The sequence below is a fragment of the Maylandia zebra genome, linkage group LG17, assembly GCF_041146795.1.
Source record: "Maylandia zebra isolate NMK-2024a linkage group LG17, Mzebra_GT3a, whole genome shotgun sequence".
Taxonomy (NCBI): Eukaryota; Metazoa; Chordata; class Actinopteri; order Cichliformes; family Cichlidae; genus Maylandia; species Maylandia zebra.
The window spans coordinates 30,066,564-30,080,551 of record NC_135183.1 but is presented as its reverse complement, the minus strand read 5'-3'; the positions used below and the strand labels follow the sequence as shown (position 1 = coordinate 30,080,551).

Here is a 13,988-nt window from a genome sequence, read left to right as displayed (position 1 = left end):
GTTCCGCTCGTTATCCTCAGATTTCCTCTCATTAGCCTTGGATCAAGATTGGATCAAGTGACTGAATCGTAGAGGCTGATGTCAGAAGGGGGGCCGTATTTAAAACCCATCCTGCTCTTAATCTGAGGGAATGTGTGAATGGAAAATGTGTAGGATAGTAAGGGAGTAAAAAAAATTGCCAAGGAAAAACACTGAGGAGACAGAGCAGGGGAGGGGAGATGAAGCATGACCAACAGAGCAAAGGGTAATGACTACACTGGCAGAGTGTGTGTGTGTGTGTGTGTGTGTGTGTGTGTGTGTGTGTGTGTGTGTGTGTGTGTGTGTGTGTGTGTGTGTGTGCCTGGCTGCACAGTGTACACCAACACAAAGAGTTGGGACAATAGTGCACAGTGAGTGGCAGGATGAGATGGCACCTATTGTTAACATTCATGAGCATACAGCATAGGCACACAGCCGGAGGTCCCATGAATGGGTCTGTTTGTCTACGAATGAGATAAAGGAAAAAAAAACCCCAGAACATCAGTGTGTGTTCCACCTGTAGGAGAAGGTAAACCGAACCATCATAAATCCCATAAATAACATTTCGCCCAGCAGAATATGTTCAGCGAACATCATGTATCTCACCTCATTTTCTGCTGAACCCACTGCTTCTGCTGCACCTAGATAGCATTACAATACACACACGTGCACACATGGCCCTGGTTACTGCAACACGTAGAGTGGTGATTGAAGGGAAACCAAAAACCACCGTAATATGAGGAAGGGAAGGGGGTCTCCGAGTGAGCCGAGCAAAAGCCGAGTGAGAGACCACAGCATAACGCAAAGACAGGCGCTGTTTAGGTGTGAATGCCTTTTTGAAATGATCAGTCAGTCCCGACTTTCTCTGCCTTCTGTTTCGTCTCGTTTCATCCATTCTTATTCACAACAGATGCTCGTTCTCTGTTCCGCTCTCTCTCTCGCGCTCTCTTTTGCTGGCTAACCATAACAAGCTGTGGTAAAGGTCTTGGCGAGGTTTGGTTTGTGTGCCTAAGTGAGGCATGTGTGGGCCTTTGTGCACTCTTGTTTATTAGATGTGTAGGCGCGTGAGGGTATAATGGGGGTGGTGGGGGTATTCTTTGCAGGAGAATGTTTCCAGACTGTGGGGGGTCTTAATGGAACGTACCGGCTCTTTTTCACGCACACACGATGAGGTCTTTAAAGTATCTAGACACGAACCAGCTCATTCACTCAGCTAAGGGGTAATTAGGATTTACATGTCCTTGTTTTCCTTTCTCGAGTTGCAACTTTCTTCAAAATTCGGGTCAGGACTCTTAAGGTTTATTAGAAGAAATTCGAATGGGGTCAGCAACTCAGTCTGGCAGATTTGGATCAAAAGTTTATTGCACGGTTAGGCTGCTTGAAGGGATTGCACGATTATAGCAAAAACACGATACTGTGTCGTGATAGAATTTGTTTTAGTGAAAGCTTTTCTGTCGACATTAACCTGGGATGAGGCTGGATAGCTGCATGTAGCACACAACAGGAACCGGTGCACTTTAGTTGCGATCGCACCTCTGGGAATGTGATTTAGGTGAACCTGGGTAGTTTATGCAGGATGCAGGACACACAGCGCCAGGGGCGTATTAGCTGTTCGCACATCAATGCATTCCACCATCACACTGATTTTTATGAGGAGGCTGGCAGGTTAAAGACTGCTTAATGTATAATCCAATCATTTGCATTCTCACGTGTATCAGGTAATGCCAAGAAATGTCCAGGCTTGAAGTTCCGATATCGAAATTGCTTAGTACTCACCACTTACATTCCTCGTATTAAAAACTTTTGACATGGATGCATCATCTGGTTTTAAAACAAAACATCTGTTAATGTTTTTAGCAGCATAAACTGGATCTAAGCACTCTATTTCTCCGTATCTTGGACCCAAAGCCTACAGGAATCTGCCAATTTGCTCGTCATCGCAATATTTGGAACATAACTCTCAGGGTTCATTTGGCACGCCGTGCAAAATCCCCTTTTTCTTTTAGTGTTTTAGTTTTTTTGGTCTTATTTTGCAACATTAAACTGGTGTAATATTTGATATTCACTCAGTGAACATCAGTATACCATTGATAAAATCCTAACCATGTATAATAATGTACTTTTTCATTTTACAGTTGCATCTTTATCATTTTGCTGATGAATTCTACATTTTCCTGTAGTTTTCTACAGAAATGAGGGTTTCCTGTGATTACAGAGAGGTTGATTGGACAGTCTTGTGCCCTGTCTGTTTTAGTTTTTGAAAGCATTGCTGGCCACTCACAAGCGCACACCATAAACGCACACACACTAAAAATCTTGGTGTCCTGCAGGTATTTTTCCTCTGAATCAGGAACAGATTTTTCTTTAAATCACTGGGAAATACCCTGATCTCAATTCCCTGTAACACCTGGTAGGATCAGAAACTTTAACAGATATGTAACAAGTCTTGGCTGGTGAAACAGTTGAAGTTCCTGATGGTTTAGCATTTTCCCAACCAATTAAACTGTCAGAACAGTGTCTTTCCCTTCTTTTCCTTATGTTTGTGTCCTTTTCATTAAAAAGAAAAACTTAATAAAATTGCTGTTATATAATGTAAAGCCTGAGAAACAGTTCTCATCACGTAATCGTGTAATCATTTACGCTATATTTAGGCATCTGTTGTCCCCATGGGGATTAGCCACTTAAACAATATCCTGTAAGTTTGAAGAAGATACCACAAATTTACGACAAAGTCACGTCGTGCTTTCCTGGCTTTCGCGTTGTTTTCTTGTTCGGTCCATCTGGTGCTGCGGGTGTTGATCTCCTGTCGGGGTGCAACAGACCAGAGAGGAGCATATCACATGATCATAGTGTTAAAGCACAGAGGGATGTCCAGGCTAAATTAGCCGATCAGAGGGTATCAGCTTGCAGCATCTCTGCAGGAAACTGCTTAATACTGTAACACTGCAGGTTGTGTTTCTGCCAGCCTGTCTGGACTGCCTTGGCTGTATGTGAGTGCATGTGCTGTGCAAATAGGGCAGGCATACTTAGTGCTGTCACCTTATGCAGGGATGTGTATACGTGGCTTCTTTCAAGTTGTCAGATAGGCTAAGGGAACACAGTAAGATTACAATGCAGGGATTAGAGGGTGAGAAGTCCTTATGTTAAAAAGACCTGTACGTGTGTGTGTGTGTGTGAGTGTCAGATAAGAGGCTGCTGATTCCAGCGTGGAGGCGTGTCTCGCTTAAATGCGCGTGTATGAGAATGAGAGAGAGAGAGATGTGGGTTTGAATGAAAAGTGAGGATATTTTTGAGTCTGACAAACTCGAGTCTCATGATGTTTTGAAGCATGGAGAGAAAAGAAGGGATAAAGAGAGAGAGAGGGAGAGAGAAAACATCCATCCCCAACAACGTGACTAATGTGTCCCGGATCAAATTTATTCCTTAAATACCCGCATCCTACCACCAGCTTTGTTTTATTTTAAACGTGCTCTTCTTTTAGATATAAATCCACTGTCTCTGAGTAGAGTGCTGGAGCCACTACTACTATGTGCATCAGAGATGTGTGTGTGTGTGTGTCCATTTATACACTAGAACGAAGAAGGAAACATTAATAATGGATTAGCAGCCCCATTAGACTTGCTGTCTGCTTTCTCAGGCCCATGTCTGTGGACACAAATGCGCACACATGCACTTGTGTTTTCATTACTTGAGAGAACATCGTGTTGACTTGGATGCATTTCCTGCAGACTAACTGTAACAATAACCATAGCGCCCTAAACCTGACCTTGAACCAAATCTTCACCTTATGCAGCACATGTTACATGTAACACACTTGCTTATAATCTGACTGTTTTTGCACATTTACTCGTGAGAAATGCGAGTACACACACAGTGAGTGCATGAATGAGTGATTAAGTCAACGACTGAGTAAATCTTCTAATGCCCAGAGGGAGGTGTCTTAGGAGAGATATGAGTGGTCAGGGTCTTTTCTAAGTGCTGCTGGGAAATGGAATGCTGGCTTCCAGGCAGTCAGGTGACCTACGGCCATGGTGAGCGTGGAGTCATGTGATCATAATAGGAAAGAGATAATAGAAGAGCGAGGGGGTACAGTCAGCACTCACATGGATGTTTTGTGTGTCGATTGCTAATGGGCTATCGCTGGGCAAATGGTTGCTGCAGGATAAAGGGATAAGATGTTACAGGCCATAAAACACTCACACCCTCCCTGACACACATTAATGCACTTCAGAAACACACTAAACCTTTCCGACATCCCCCTCTCACTCTCGAAGTCATATGATATAGATGAGGCCCTGGGTTATACAATATGACAGTATGAGATCATCACCTCAGAGATTGTCCTAATCTCTGAAGGAGCTCACAAGATTTTCTAATAGCTTTATAACATTTCCGAACATCATAAAATCTAAATTAGTTTATCTAAAATACCATACAGCACTTCTTTTTCTACTTATTGGATTTAAAAGTTTCCATCTGTTCACTTAAATTTTCAGGAATTTTTCCGGTGCGCCACTGTGTCCAAGGTTTTTGGGGTGGTTTGTGGGGCTGTTATCAAATCAGACTGTGTACTGAAGCTTTAAAACCATTTGAATGATTGATGGCAAGTGTCTCGTCTGTCTCAGATGATTTTGCTAATGCACTGGATGTTTTGTGTTGGGTCGGATTCATATTCAAATAGAGGACTAAAATAAAACAATACAAAGCTTAGAAAAAAAGAAGAGCAGATTAACAGCATTTTATGAAAGACAGCGTTGATGTTTTGGACTGAAAAAATAAAAGAGTTGAATGATGTGCCCTCATTGGACCTCTTTTTAAAAAGTGGTTGCCTTGGCGATAATCCCTGTAACATTATGGGAGTAGGTGTCTAAGCTCTGACGTCTATAGCCTCTAAACCACTGCCGTTTCTTATATTTTTAGACTGTATACTGTGGTGTCTGCACCTCGATGGAGACGCAGCCCCGTGTGTCAATCCTGCTGCTCTTTCTGTGCTCATCTGTAAACCAATCTGTCAGTTCACTTTCCCATAATTTCATCCTCTAAAAGGGTCACCGACGTTATGAAACGACCTGGATGTGTCACGACTTTCTGTCAAAGCACGAATTTCTGTTTGTCCCACGTTAATTGGAGCACCTCTTTCATATTTGTTTTAATCCTTTTCCCAAATCTGGCTCAACTTGCTTGTAACTGCCAGACTTAATAATTTAGAGAAATTTAGACTTTTTTGGGCCTAAATCCTGTGAGTACTGAGATGTCGTCACCTTATTTTATCGTCGTCAGGCAGCCGTGATTTTGTTTATTTTTGGGGAGCGATGTGCCGAATGTGTCAAATATGGTTAGACACAGAGCTGGTGAAGAGCGGTTCAAAACACATGCAGACAAAAGCAAATAATCACACAGATATTAAGCTTACCATTAGACATTCCCACTAAAATTGATAAACAAGCCTAGCACAATTTACTAAATAATATACTCCTTTAAATTGCAACAATTTAGTTTAGTTTTATTTTGTGAATATGGATTTGGCACTTTCTGTGGTGAGGTGAAAACCCTAGCAGTCAGACGATCCTCTATGAGCAATGATTTGGTGACAGTGGGGTGGAAGAACTCCCTTTTAACAGGAAGTGACCTCCAGGATGACAGGAAGAGCCCAAAGAAGACAATAACAACAAAAAGACAGCACAGAGTGATCGTTCACTTGTTTATTAGTAAACTACTTAGGATTTTCCTGACATATTTGTCAGTATACAAACGCACAAACGCAGGCATGCTTAAAGATTTTTACAGCAGGTCCCCTGCTAACATTGACTTTTGCGTTTTTATTGAGGTATCAGTGGTTGAGCTGGAATTCCTGTTAAAATGTGTGGAGGATGTTTCTGAGAAGCCAGTATTCCACAGGAGGGAGGAATGCAGACTGTGGCTTTTTTTTTTTTCTCAGCTTGTTTTGGTCAACCTCCTACTGGGAGGCTGCTACCACTTCAGGTAAAGACAGCTGAAGCTTGGTGCAAGCGCTGGAGACTGCAATTCCCATTGAGAATAACAATGATGACGTAATAATAATAATAATAATGGATACTTTATTGATCCCCATGGGGAAATTACTTGTTTTTCTCTGCATTTGACCCATTCACTCAGTGAAGCAGTGGGCAGCCCACTAAGCAGGCGCCCGGGGAGCAGTGTGTAGGGACGGTACCTTGCTCAGGGGTACCTCAGGGTAGCCGTTAAGTGGATTCGAACCGCCGACCTTCCGATCATGGGGAGACCACTTTACCTACTGAGCTATCCCTGCCCCAGGTAGGTGGTGGAAGCCGAGGATTTGATGTGTGTTCATTATCAAGAAGCCATTTACTGCAGCAGTTGAGTCCATTTTCACTTAGATAGCGATCGGGGGGGGGGGTTAGCGTCTTATGATTTTCTGGTTCTGGGTTTTCAGACAATGAACTTCTCTTTAAATCATCCTCTAACCCTAACAGTTTTATATTTCCCAATAAAATAGTCACCCGAGTAGCTTGTCAATTGGTTGAACACTGACTAATTTTGTAAATGTAGGACTGCTGGCAAAATTTCATGAACACATAAATGCAACACAGGTGTGAATATTAGCCTTTGGTTTGAAACAGAGTGCTTCACCAATAAATATCGCACAGCTCAGGTCAAAAGAAGATCGAGTGTGGAGCTGTTCGTCACTCTGTCTAATGGATTTTTGTGGAGTCTTTGAGTTAAGATGAAAGGACACTTCTCTTTTATCCCTGTCCTTTACTAGTGTAATGCAGAAAGGTTTTCGGATAGTATCAGGTTTCCCCCCCGTTTCATCTGCACTTGTATTTCAGTATAGTATGTTCAGCTGCTGTTCATCAGTGTAAAAGATTATTGTTATCAGTTTCTCTGAGCTTATATGGAGTCATGTTTCATAGGAATTGTCATTCTCCTCCCCTCCCATTTTCGTTTCTGCGTAATCTCTTTGTTCTCTTCTGATTAGCTCTCCTCTCCAGCCCTCGAGCCTCTTCCTGACTTGATTTGATTGTAATTGCACATGCTGTAATAATGTTGTACTACTGACACAGCATTAATTTAGAAAAAACATTCCCTCCCTTCTGATTCACGTTGTAACGTTTCTCTCGGTTTTTGTGTACACGTGACCAAGTTTCCCTTTCTGTCCCGTTTGCAGGATCGTAAACTGTCCAAGTCCGAGCGTCAGCGGTTCAAAGAGGAGGCCGGCATGCTGAAGGGTCTCCAGCATCCTAACATTGTCCGCTTCTATGACTCCTGGGAGGGTCCCTGCAAAGGAAAGAAATGCATCGTTCTCGTCACTGAGCTCATGACATCTGGCACGCTAAAAACGTGAGTATATGAGGGATAGAATTTTAAGATTAAGAAGCTGTGCAGGAATCTTCTGAGAAGCCAAATATTAGGACACCAGACCCATGTGCATGAACTGAAAACTATAGCTGTGACTGAAAGGTGTGAACTGCGTGATGTTAACAGTAGAGTCCATTCTGACATTTTTCTCTTGAAGAGCACTGTCAGCACAGATGATGACTCACCTCCAGTCTTTCATTGAAATGTAAAACACACACGTGTCGTCCTCTTTGCTATTAAACTAATCTGCAGTCTTTCTCTCTTTTCATATGTTCAAATGGCCTTTCACAGTACTGTTAAAAGCACCTCACATCCTGATGTTTCAGTGCTGATTGCAGCTGTGAGTCAGCCAGCCTGCCTGTGTTAAGTACGGTATTTATGTCACTTACATCACCACAAAGGGTGAAATGACGCAGAATCATCAAAACTTTGATGCAGGTTTTGAGTTTTTATTTATTTCTCTTTTTGGACACCAAACAGTTGAATAAAACTGCTGTGGTCCCATTCGTGTTGCCGAAAATGGCTCGATCTTATCAGGGCAAAGGACACAACACATGTTGGGATCCTGTGAGGTTACACTCTCAGCCTGGGGGCCTCTGTGAGTCTGATTGGGATTTGAAAAGTTTGAGGGTGTGTCAACACTGTTATGTTCATCAACGTGTTTGAGGTCATTTTCAGCGTACATATGTGACAAACTGTACGTCGATGGCCTGCCAGCTCAACGGGCAGTTGTCAGTGTCTGCCTCTCAGACTGTCACCCCACATGCCGTGACTGAATGCCAGCCTCTTTGCCGATTAGAATAGATGTGCATCTGTGTTTGTCAATGCTATTGTTGAGCTCCTGACACAACAGAAGGCTAAACGTGGGGTGACACAGCCTGCGTCACACAGTACATCATGCGACACTGGCCCACCTGCCAGCTGCTGCTTCTGCTGCACATTCCTCTCATTCCCGACATCATTCAGGAGTGACACTGGTCATCGTCCACTTAGTTTAGGTTAAAGTGACAGAGAGGGAGACAGAAGACTACAGTGTGAGAGAGTTATGCGCAAATATTCTGATGAATAGACAAACTGATACTTAGACGTACAGTTTGAAAGCCGCTCGGTAGAGTGACAAACCTGTGAGCAAAGCACTAACAGCACTAACAAGAACCGTAGCGCCCTCCACTGGAGGACTACAAAAATTTCATACTTTTTTTTTTAACAGAGAAGCTGCGCAGACACGCTCAGTCCTCTGCATACACCACAGAATAAACACACATTTAACAAATATAGTTTTCTATTTTCTAACTTTTTTTGGAACTTCCCACTACTTACTGAGTGAGAAAGGAAAAAAGAGAGAGAAGAAGAGCTGTATCCTTTTTCTTCTTTTTGAATTTTACATGATTAAATTAAATATTCAGAAAAGACCTCAGTCAGAAAATCCAAAAAACTGCTTGGATCCAGAAGTGTGTGTGACAAACAACTATAATATACTCCAAAGTAGTAACAAGTAACAAGCAGTGCATTGAACTCTTATAGATACATGATGCATACATGATATCAGGATTGCAATTCTGGTTACTTTAATTTTCCATTAATGTGTTTTTATGCACATATTGAAACAAAGACGCAACATCGTGTTTACCAGAAGACACTCCCATTTGAAAAACTGGAACCAGTGAGGGGAAAAAATACTTGCAAAAGAATAATTTTATATCAAAATTGTTGCTGATTAACTTTTTGTTGATCGACACAACAAGGTTTCTTTGTTTAAGACTATATGGAGCGGATGGATGTGCCCTTATGAAGAGGATCAAGGCATCCGAGGGGTTTGGCCATCATCCAGAAAAATACTCAGAAAGGAGAGGGACCGCTGCACGCTGAAGAGATGGAAAAAGAAAGGGAGATGATGGGAGGGTGGGGGCGATAGGGGAGGAAGATAGGATGGAAATACTTGCCACCATGGAGTGCCCTTTTCTGTGTGCATCTGTGTGTGTAAGAAATGTTTATAATGCTGTCATCTTTCTGTTTTGTAAAGGTTTATTTTCGGAAGAATACTTGTCTGTTCACAAATAATAAAAACTGTATTCACTGCTCGTGAGAGCTGCACGTTCGTGTATCTACAAGTGCTAATTTGCGTGCTTGGAAACATAGCGTGGCTGAGTGAGCGTGCAAGCTCGCTCGATGCTTTGTTGCAGCGTCACTCTGCATGCCACAGCATTTTCCCTGTCTTTCAACGCTGTTCTGACTTCAGAACGACAAAAGAAAGAAAGCAGAGGGGATGGGCGAGGAGGGGACTTAGGTAAGGGGGAAGAAGGGGATAAGGCGTGTGGCTTCTTAAGAGAGACATCAGAGGTAGCAGGAGAGATGCGGTATGATAGAGAGAACTTAAGTTATTCACATGCACATTTTAAGGTTTGTTCACTTTAATAGTCCCTAAAATTATTATTTATGCTCTGCACACTGAAAGCCATCTCCCTGTGAAAAACAAATTGAATTTACCCAGATTTTTAAGGCTTTTAATGACAAACCATAGAAAAGCGGTTAGAGGATTAAAATAAGAAGCATATAGAAGACTTTGATTGTTAAAAATCAGGGTAAAGACTTTACTATATAGCAGAATAGCTGAATTAAAGTTGTTTTTTAATAATTAGCCATCTATCTGTTCACCCATCTATCCGGTTCACAGGGGGGTGGAGTCTATCCCAGCTGTCGCGAGACAGGATGCACCTTGGGAAGATTTAGTCAGTCTATCAAAGGGCTAACATAGGAGAGACAGACAAAGATTCACACTCATATTCACACCTACAGCCAATTTATAAGCACATATGTAACCAGCATGTCTTTGGACTGTGGGAGGAAGCTGGGGAACCTGAAGGGAATCCACACAAGCACAGGGAGAACATGCAAACTCCACAAAGAAAGGCCCCAGGCAGCCTCAGGAATGCATGCAGGATTTTAGAAAGAAGTATAGGATGCAAATATCCAGTGTTTTTCTCTGGGAAGAAGTTGAGTAGAGGTATAAAGTGGCACCAAACGAAAATGCTCAGTTAAGCCCAGCACTCAGTGAGTGTACTTTCCATTGCTCGTTAATGGATGCTTTCTGCTCCGTCAAAGATACTGGGTCACAGCTAAAAGTTGTTGAGCCTCTGTGGCTGTAACACAGCAGTCTGGATGTGGCTTAAGCACACCGCTCTATTATGCTGTAATGCTCACACGGTGTTATGTGAGAATTACTTGTCAGTTAGGACAGAGTTGCAGATGCTGAATTATTAGAGCAGCCAGTGACACCGTGGAGCTGACGGTAATGCTGGAGTCAGACTTATTGATGTCGCTCTGCATCGGGTCAGCTGTCTGGAAGCGGAGCTGGAAGAGGGCATTGCTGGCTGAGACAGAAACATTGTTTGCAGAGTCAGTCTATAGTTCAGTCAGCTGCCTGCTATTCACCAGATCCATGGGGACATTTCTGAGCTAAGCTTGGATATTGAATTAAATACACTAATTAGATCAAAGCCACGATTACTTAGCTCCTCTGCCTGCTTTAAGGCTGTGAAATTAGCACACCATGAAGAAGACTCACGGGGCGGTTGATCTCAGGAGTACGCCCTACCTACTGTGCTCATTGGTCACATTTGGCACAATACCAAGAAGAGGAAGACGCACATTTCTCTGTAGAGTTGAATTGATTTTCAGTCAGCTAATCAAGACAGACAAATGTTTTCTGAGTGAGTTCTTAGAGCTCTTGGAAATAACAAGAACTGCCTCTGATTTAATCAAAAACAAAATCAATCAAGTGCAGTGCTTTGCTAAGAATAGGAGAAATGTTCAGTCTAGATTCACAGTACTTTGCTGTTTTGTTGTAACATTCCTGTGGAATTTCCTCTCATTTTCCTCGCACATTCCAAAGACTTACAAACCAGGTGGATCGACTCAATCACCCACAGGTGTGGATCTGAGTTGGCTCTATGATGGCCTGGCAACCTGTCAAAGGGTGTTTCCCTGCTTTCCGCACTGGGATGTGTTCCAAGTTTAGTGAAGAGAGAGAAAAAAGAACTGATGCAGAAGAAGATCTGGTTGAATTATAAGCAACGTAAGATACAATCCCGATTCATAGAAGCCGGTGCAGGCACATGTTGCATGTACGGGACAGTAGTCGAAACCTTTTGATTGCTGTGTATAGTTGCCTTCGGAGAAAACAAGTAAATAACAATCTGCTGAATAAAGACAGAGATTATCAGTGCTGGCTGCTCATTGACTCTACAGCTGCTTTCAGACATTTCTGTGCAGCACTACATGTTTCTGCTTTTTTACTCCCTTATTCGGTCCTTGCATAGCTGTGTCTTTCATAGTTTTTTATGCAGAGTAGAGCAGCTGCATTAAAAAAAGTGATTTTCTGTAGCTAGTGGTTTTACACAGTGTGATATTCTGAGAGGCCATATGCTGGCAGCTAGCGTGCCGGGACAAAGGCCACTTGAACAAGATACAAGAGCTGAATCTCCTCCTGTGTGCATAATCGTGACCACTTTCTCTTGCTTTGCAAAACACACAGTTTCTTATGTGAGATTTCTTTGTCCTGCAGCTACCTGAAGCGATTCAAGGTGATGAAAATCAAAGTTCTGCGTTCATGGTGCAGACAGATCCTGAAAGGCCTTCACTTCCTGCACACCAGAGCACCACCCATCATTCACAGAGACCTGAAATGCGACAACATCTTTATCACAGGGCCCACGGGCTCGGTGAAGATAGGGGACCTAGGGTTGGCCACGCTGAAGAGAGCCTCTTTTGCCAAGAGCGTCATAGGTAGGACGGTGCATACGCAGCATCTCAAATTCTCAGAAATGCTAAGACACAAAAATGTGGTTTGCGAAGGCTGCGAAACTGAAATAACTGGGATCTTTTATTTGAGCTCGCTGCGGCGATAATAACCACTTTACATGCATAGGCACATTATGTACACGCCCACTGTAGATAAATTTTACTACTTGAAAAATGTCTGGTTGTTAACGCTAACCGCAGGCATGTGAAAAGTGATACGGCTTCCAAAGAAACTGTTAGTAAGTTGGGATTCAGTTGTCTGGAAATGTAACCGTTACAAACACATAAACCGAAAGTGCACCGCACTCGGACAATGTTTATGACACATACTTTGAGTCTGCAGTTTTCCCTCATAATAACCTGGGTACCTTTCAGTAGTTTTGTTGTACAGCTGACCACAGGTATTCAAGCTCTGCTCGCACCAAGTACGTAAATATACACTCTTCTCTGCACTTGAGACAAGAATGAGAAGCTCAGTAAATCTCACTGCTTCTTTGTAGCAATTAGGCAAACCTCAAGTATTCAGGCTTCACTTCCACAAACTGAGTCTGTGGCAGCACTAAGTGGATGCAGGTTTGAAATTTTAGCCCTTTTATTTCCAGCTGGAGTTTATTAGATTTCAATCTCTGATTTTATGTTTTATCATTTATACAGTATTTGTACATCATGGTGTGCAAGTTAGGTAGGAGTATGTCCTAGCATAACATACATGTTTTTCTCCACTTTCTAATCACCAGGTACACCAGAGTTTATGGCTCCAGAGATGTATGAGGAAAAGTATGATGAATCTGTAGACGTCTATGCTTTTGGGATGTGTATGCTGGAGATGGCTACCTCAGAGTACCCCTACTCCGAATGCCAAAACGCTGCCCAGATCTACAGACGAGTTACTAGTGTAAGTATGCATTCTCTGCTCAGTCTGTACCTGCAGGTGCATCAGCTGAGAGTGGTAGGAAACCAGTTGGTCCCATTTATGTTGTATCTAACCGTCTCGTTTGTTGTTTTTGCCTCTTGTCTCTATTTTCCGCTGTGAGCCACTCCTCCTCACCCTTGTTTACTGACTGTATTAACAAGTTTGGCATGAGCTGCAGAAGATCCAGTCATATGATTGTGTTTTTGCCCTGATTAGTCTTATGTTTTTGCTTATGCTCTCTCCCTCTCACACTACATTGCAGTTTGTCTTGCGAAGGGATAAAAGCGAACGGAAAGCACTTTTCCCAAACGCAAATCTGAAATCGATAGTCAGTCTATAGTTATTTTAGACGAATTGACACTTATTGAGAAGCTTTTATTCCACTTAGTGTAATGCAGTATAATTAATTCAACTGTCCCATAAACACTAACGCTGTGAGCCGAGCTGGGGAGAGTACAGTTCACCTCCATAAATGTCAGCAAAAGCAGTGAGAGTGACACACTGCGCTGAAATGAAACAGTGCATGAGAATAACGTATTTTTATCGCCCGCCTGAGGGAATAGGCCACACCCCCAGCGGGGAGGTAGTGGGAACACTGGTAGCACTCTGGGGCGTTTTTGAGGTTGCATTTAATCAATTATCAGGTTTAAACAAAGGTTCTGTGTTTACTCTTTACAAAAGAGATTTTTAGTTCAAAATACAATGAATGACAAAAAAGTGATTTCTTTAGTCGGGGGGGGGGGAGGAGCCCTAGGCCTCAAGGTCCTGCAGGTTTTAGATGTGGCCTTGATCCAACACAGCTGAAGTTTTCCAGAGGCCTGATAATGAACTAATCATCTGATTCAGGTGACCCAGGGTGAGATCTAAAACCTGCAGGACACCGGCCCTTGAGGCCTCG

The 13,988-nt window shown here is 42.7% G+C and overlaps 1 protein-coding gene across 15 annotated transcripts in view; it reads left to right on the top strand.

The window, feature by feature from the left end:
* wnk1b (WNK lysine deficient protein kinase 1b) overlaps positions 1-13,988 on the top strand; it is a 95,025-nt gene that overhangs the window by 38,817 nt on the left and 42,220 nt on the right. For all 15 annotated transcript variants that reach the window (XM_076875697.1, XM_076875698.1, XM_076875699.1 and 12 more), the window contains exons 3-5: positions 7,187-7,359; positions 11,942-12,162; positions 12,915-13,072. In XM_076875697.1, the coding sequence (XP_076731812.1) occupies positions 7,187-7,359; positions 11,942-12,162; positions 12,915-13,072 (552 nt within the window). The remainder of the gene's footprint in view (positions 1-7,186; positions 7,360-11,941; positions 12,163-12,914; positions 13,073-13,988) is intronic.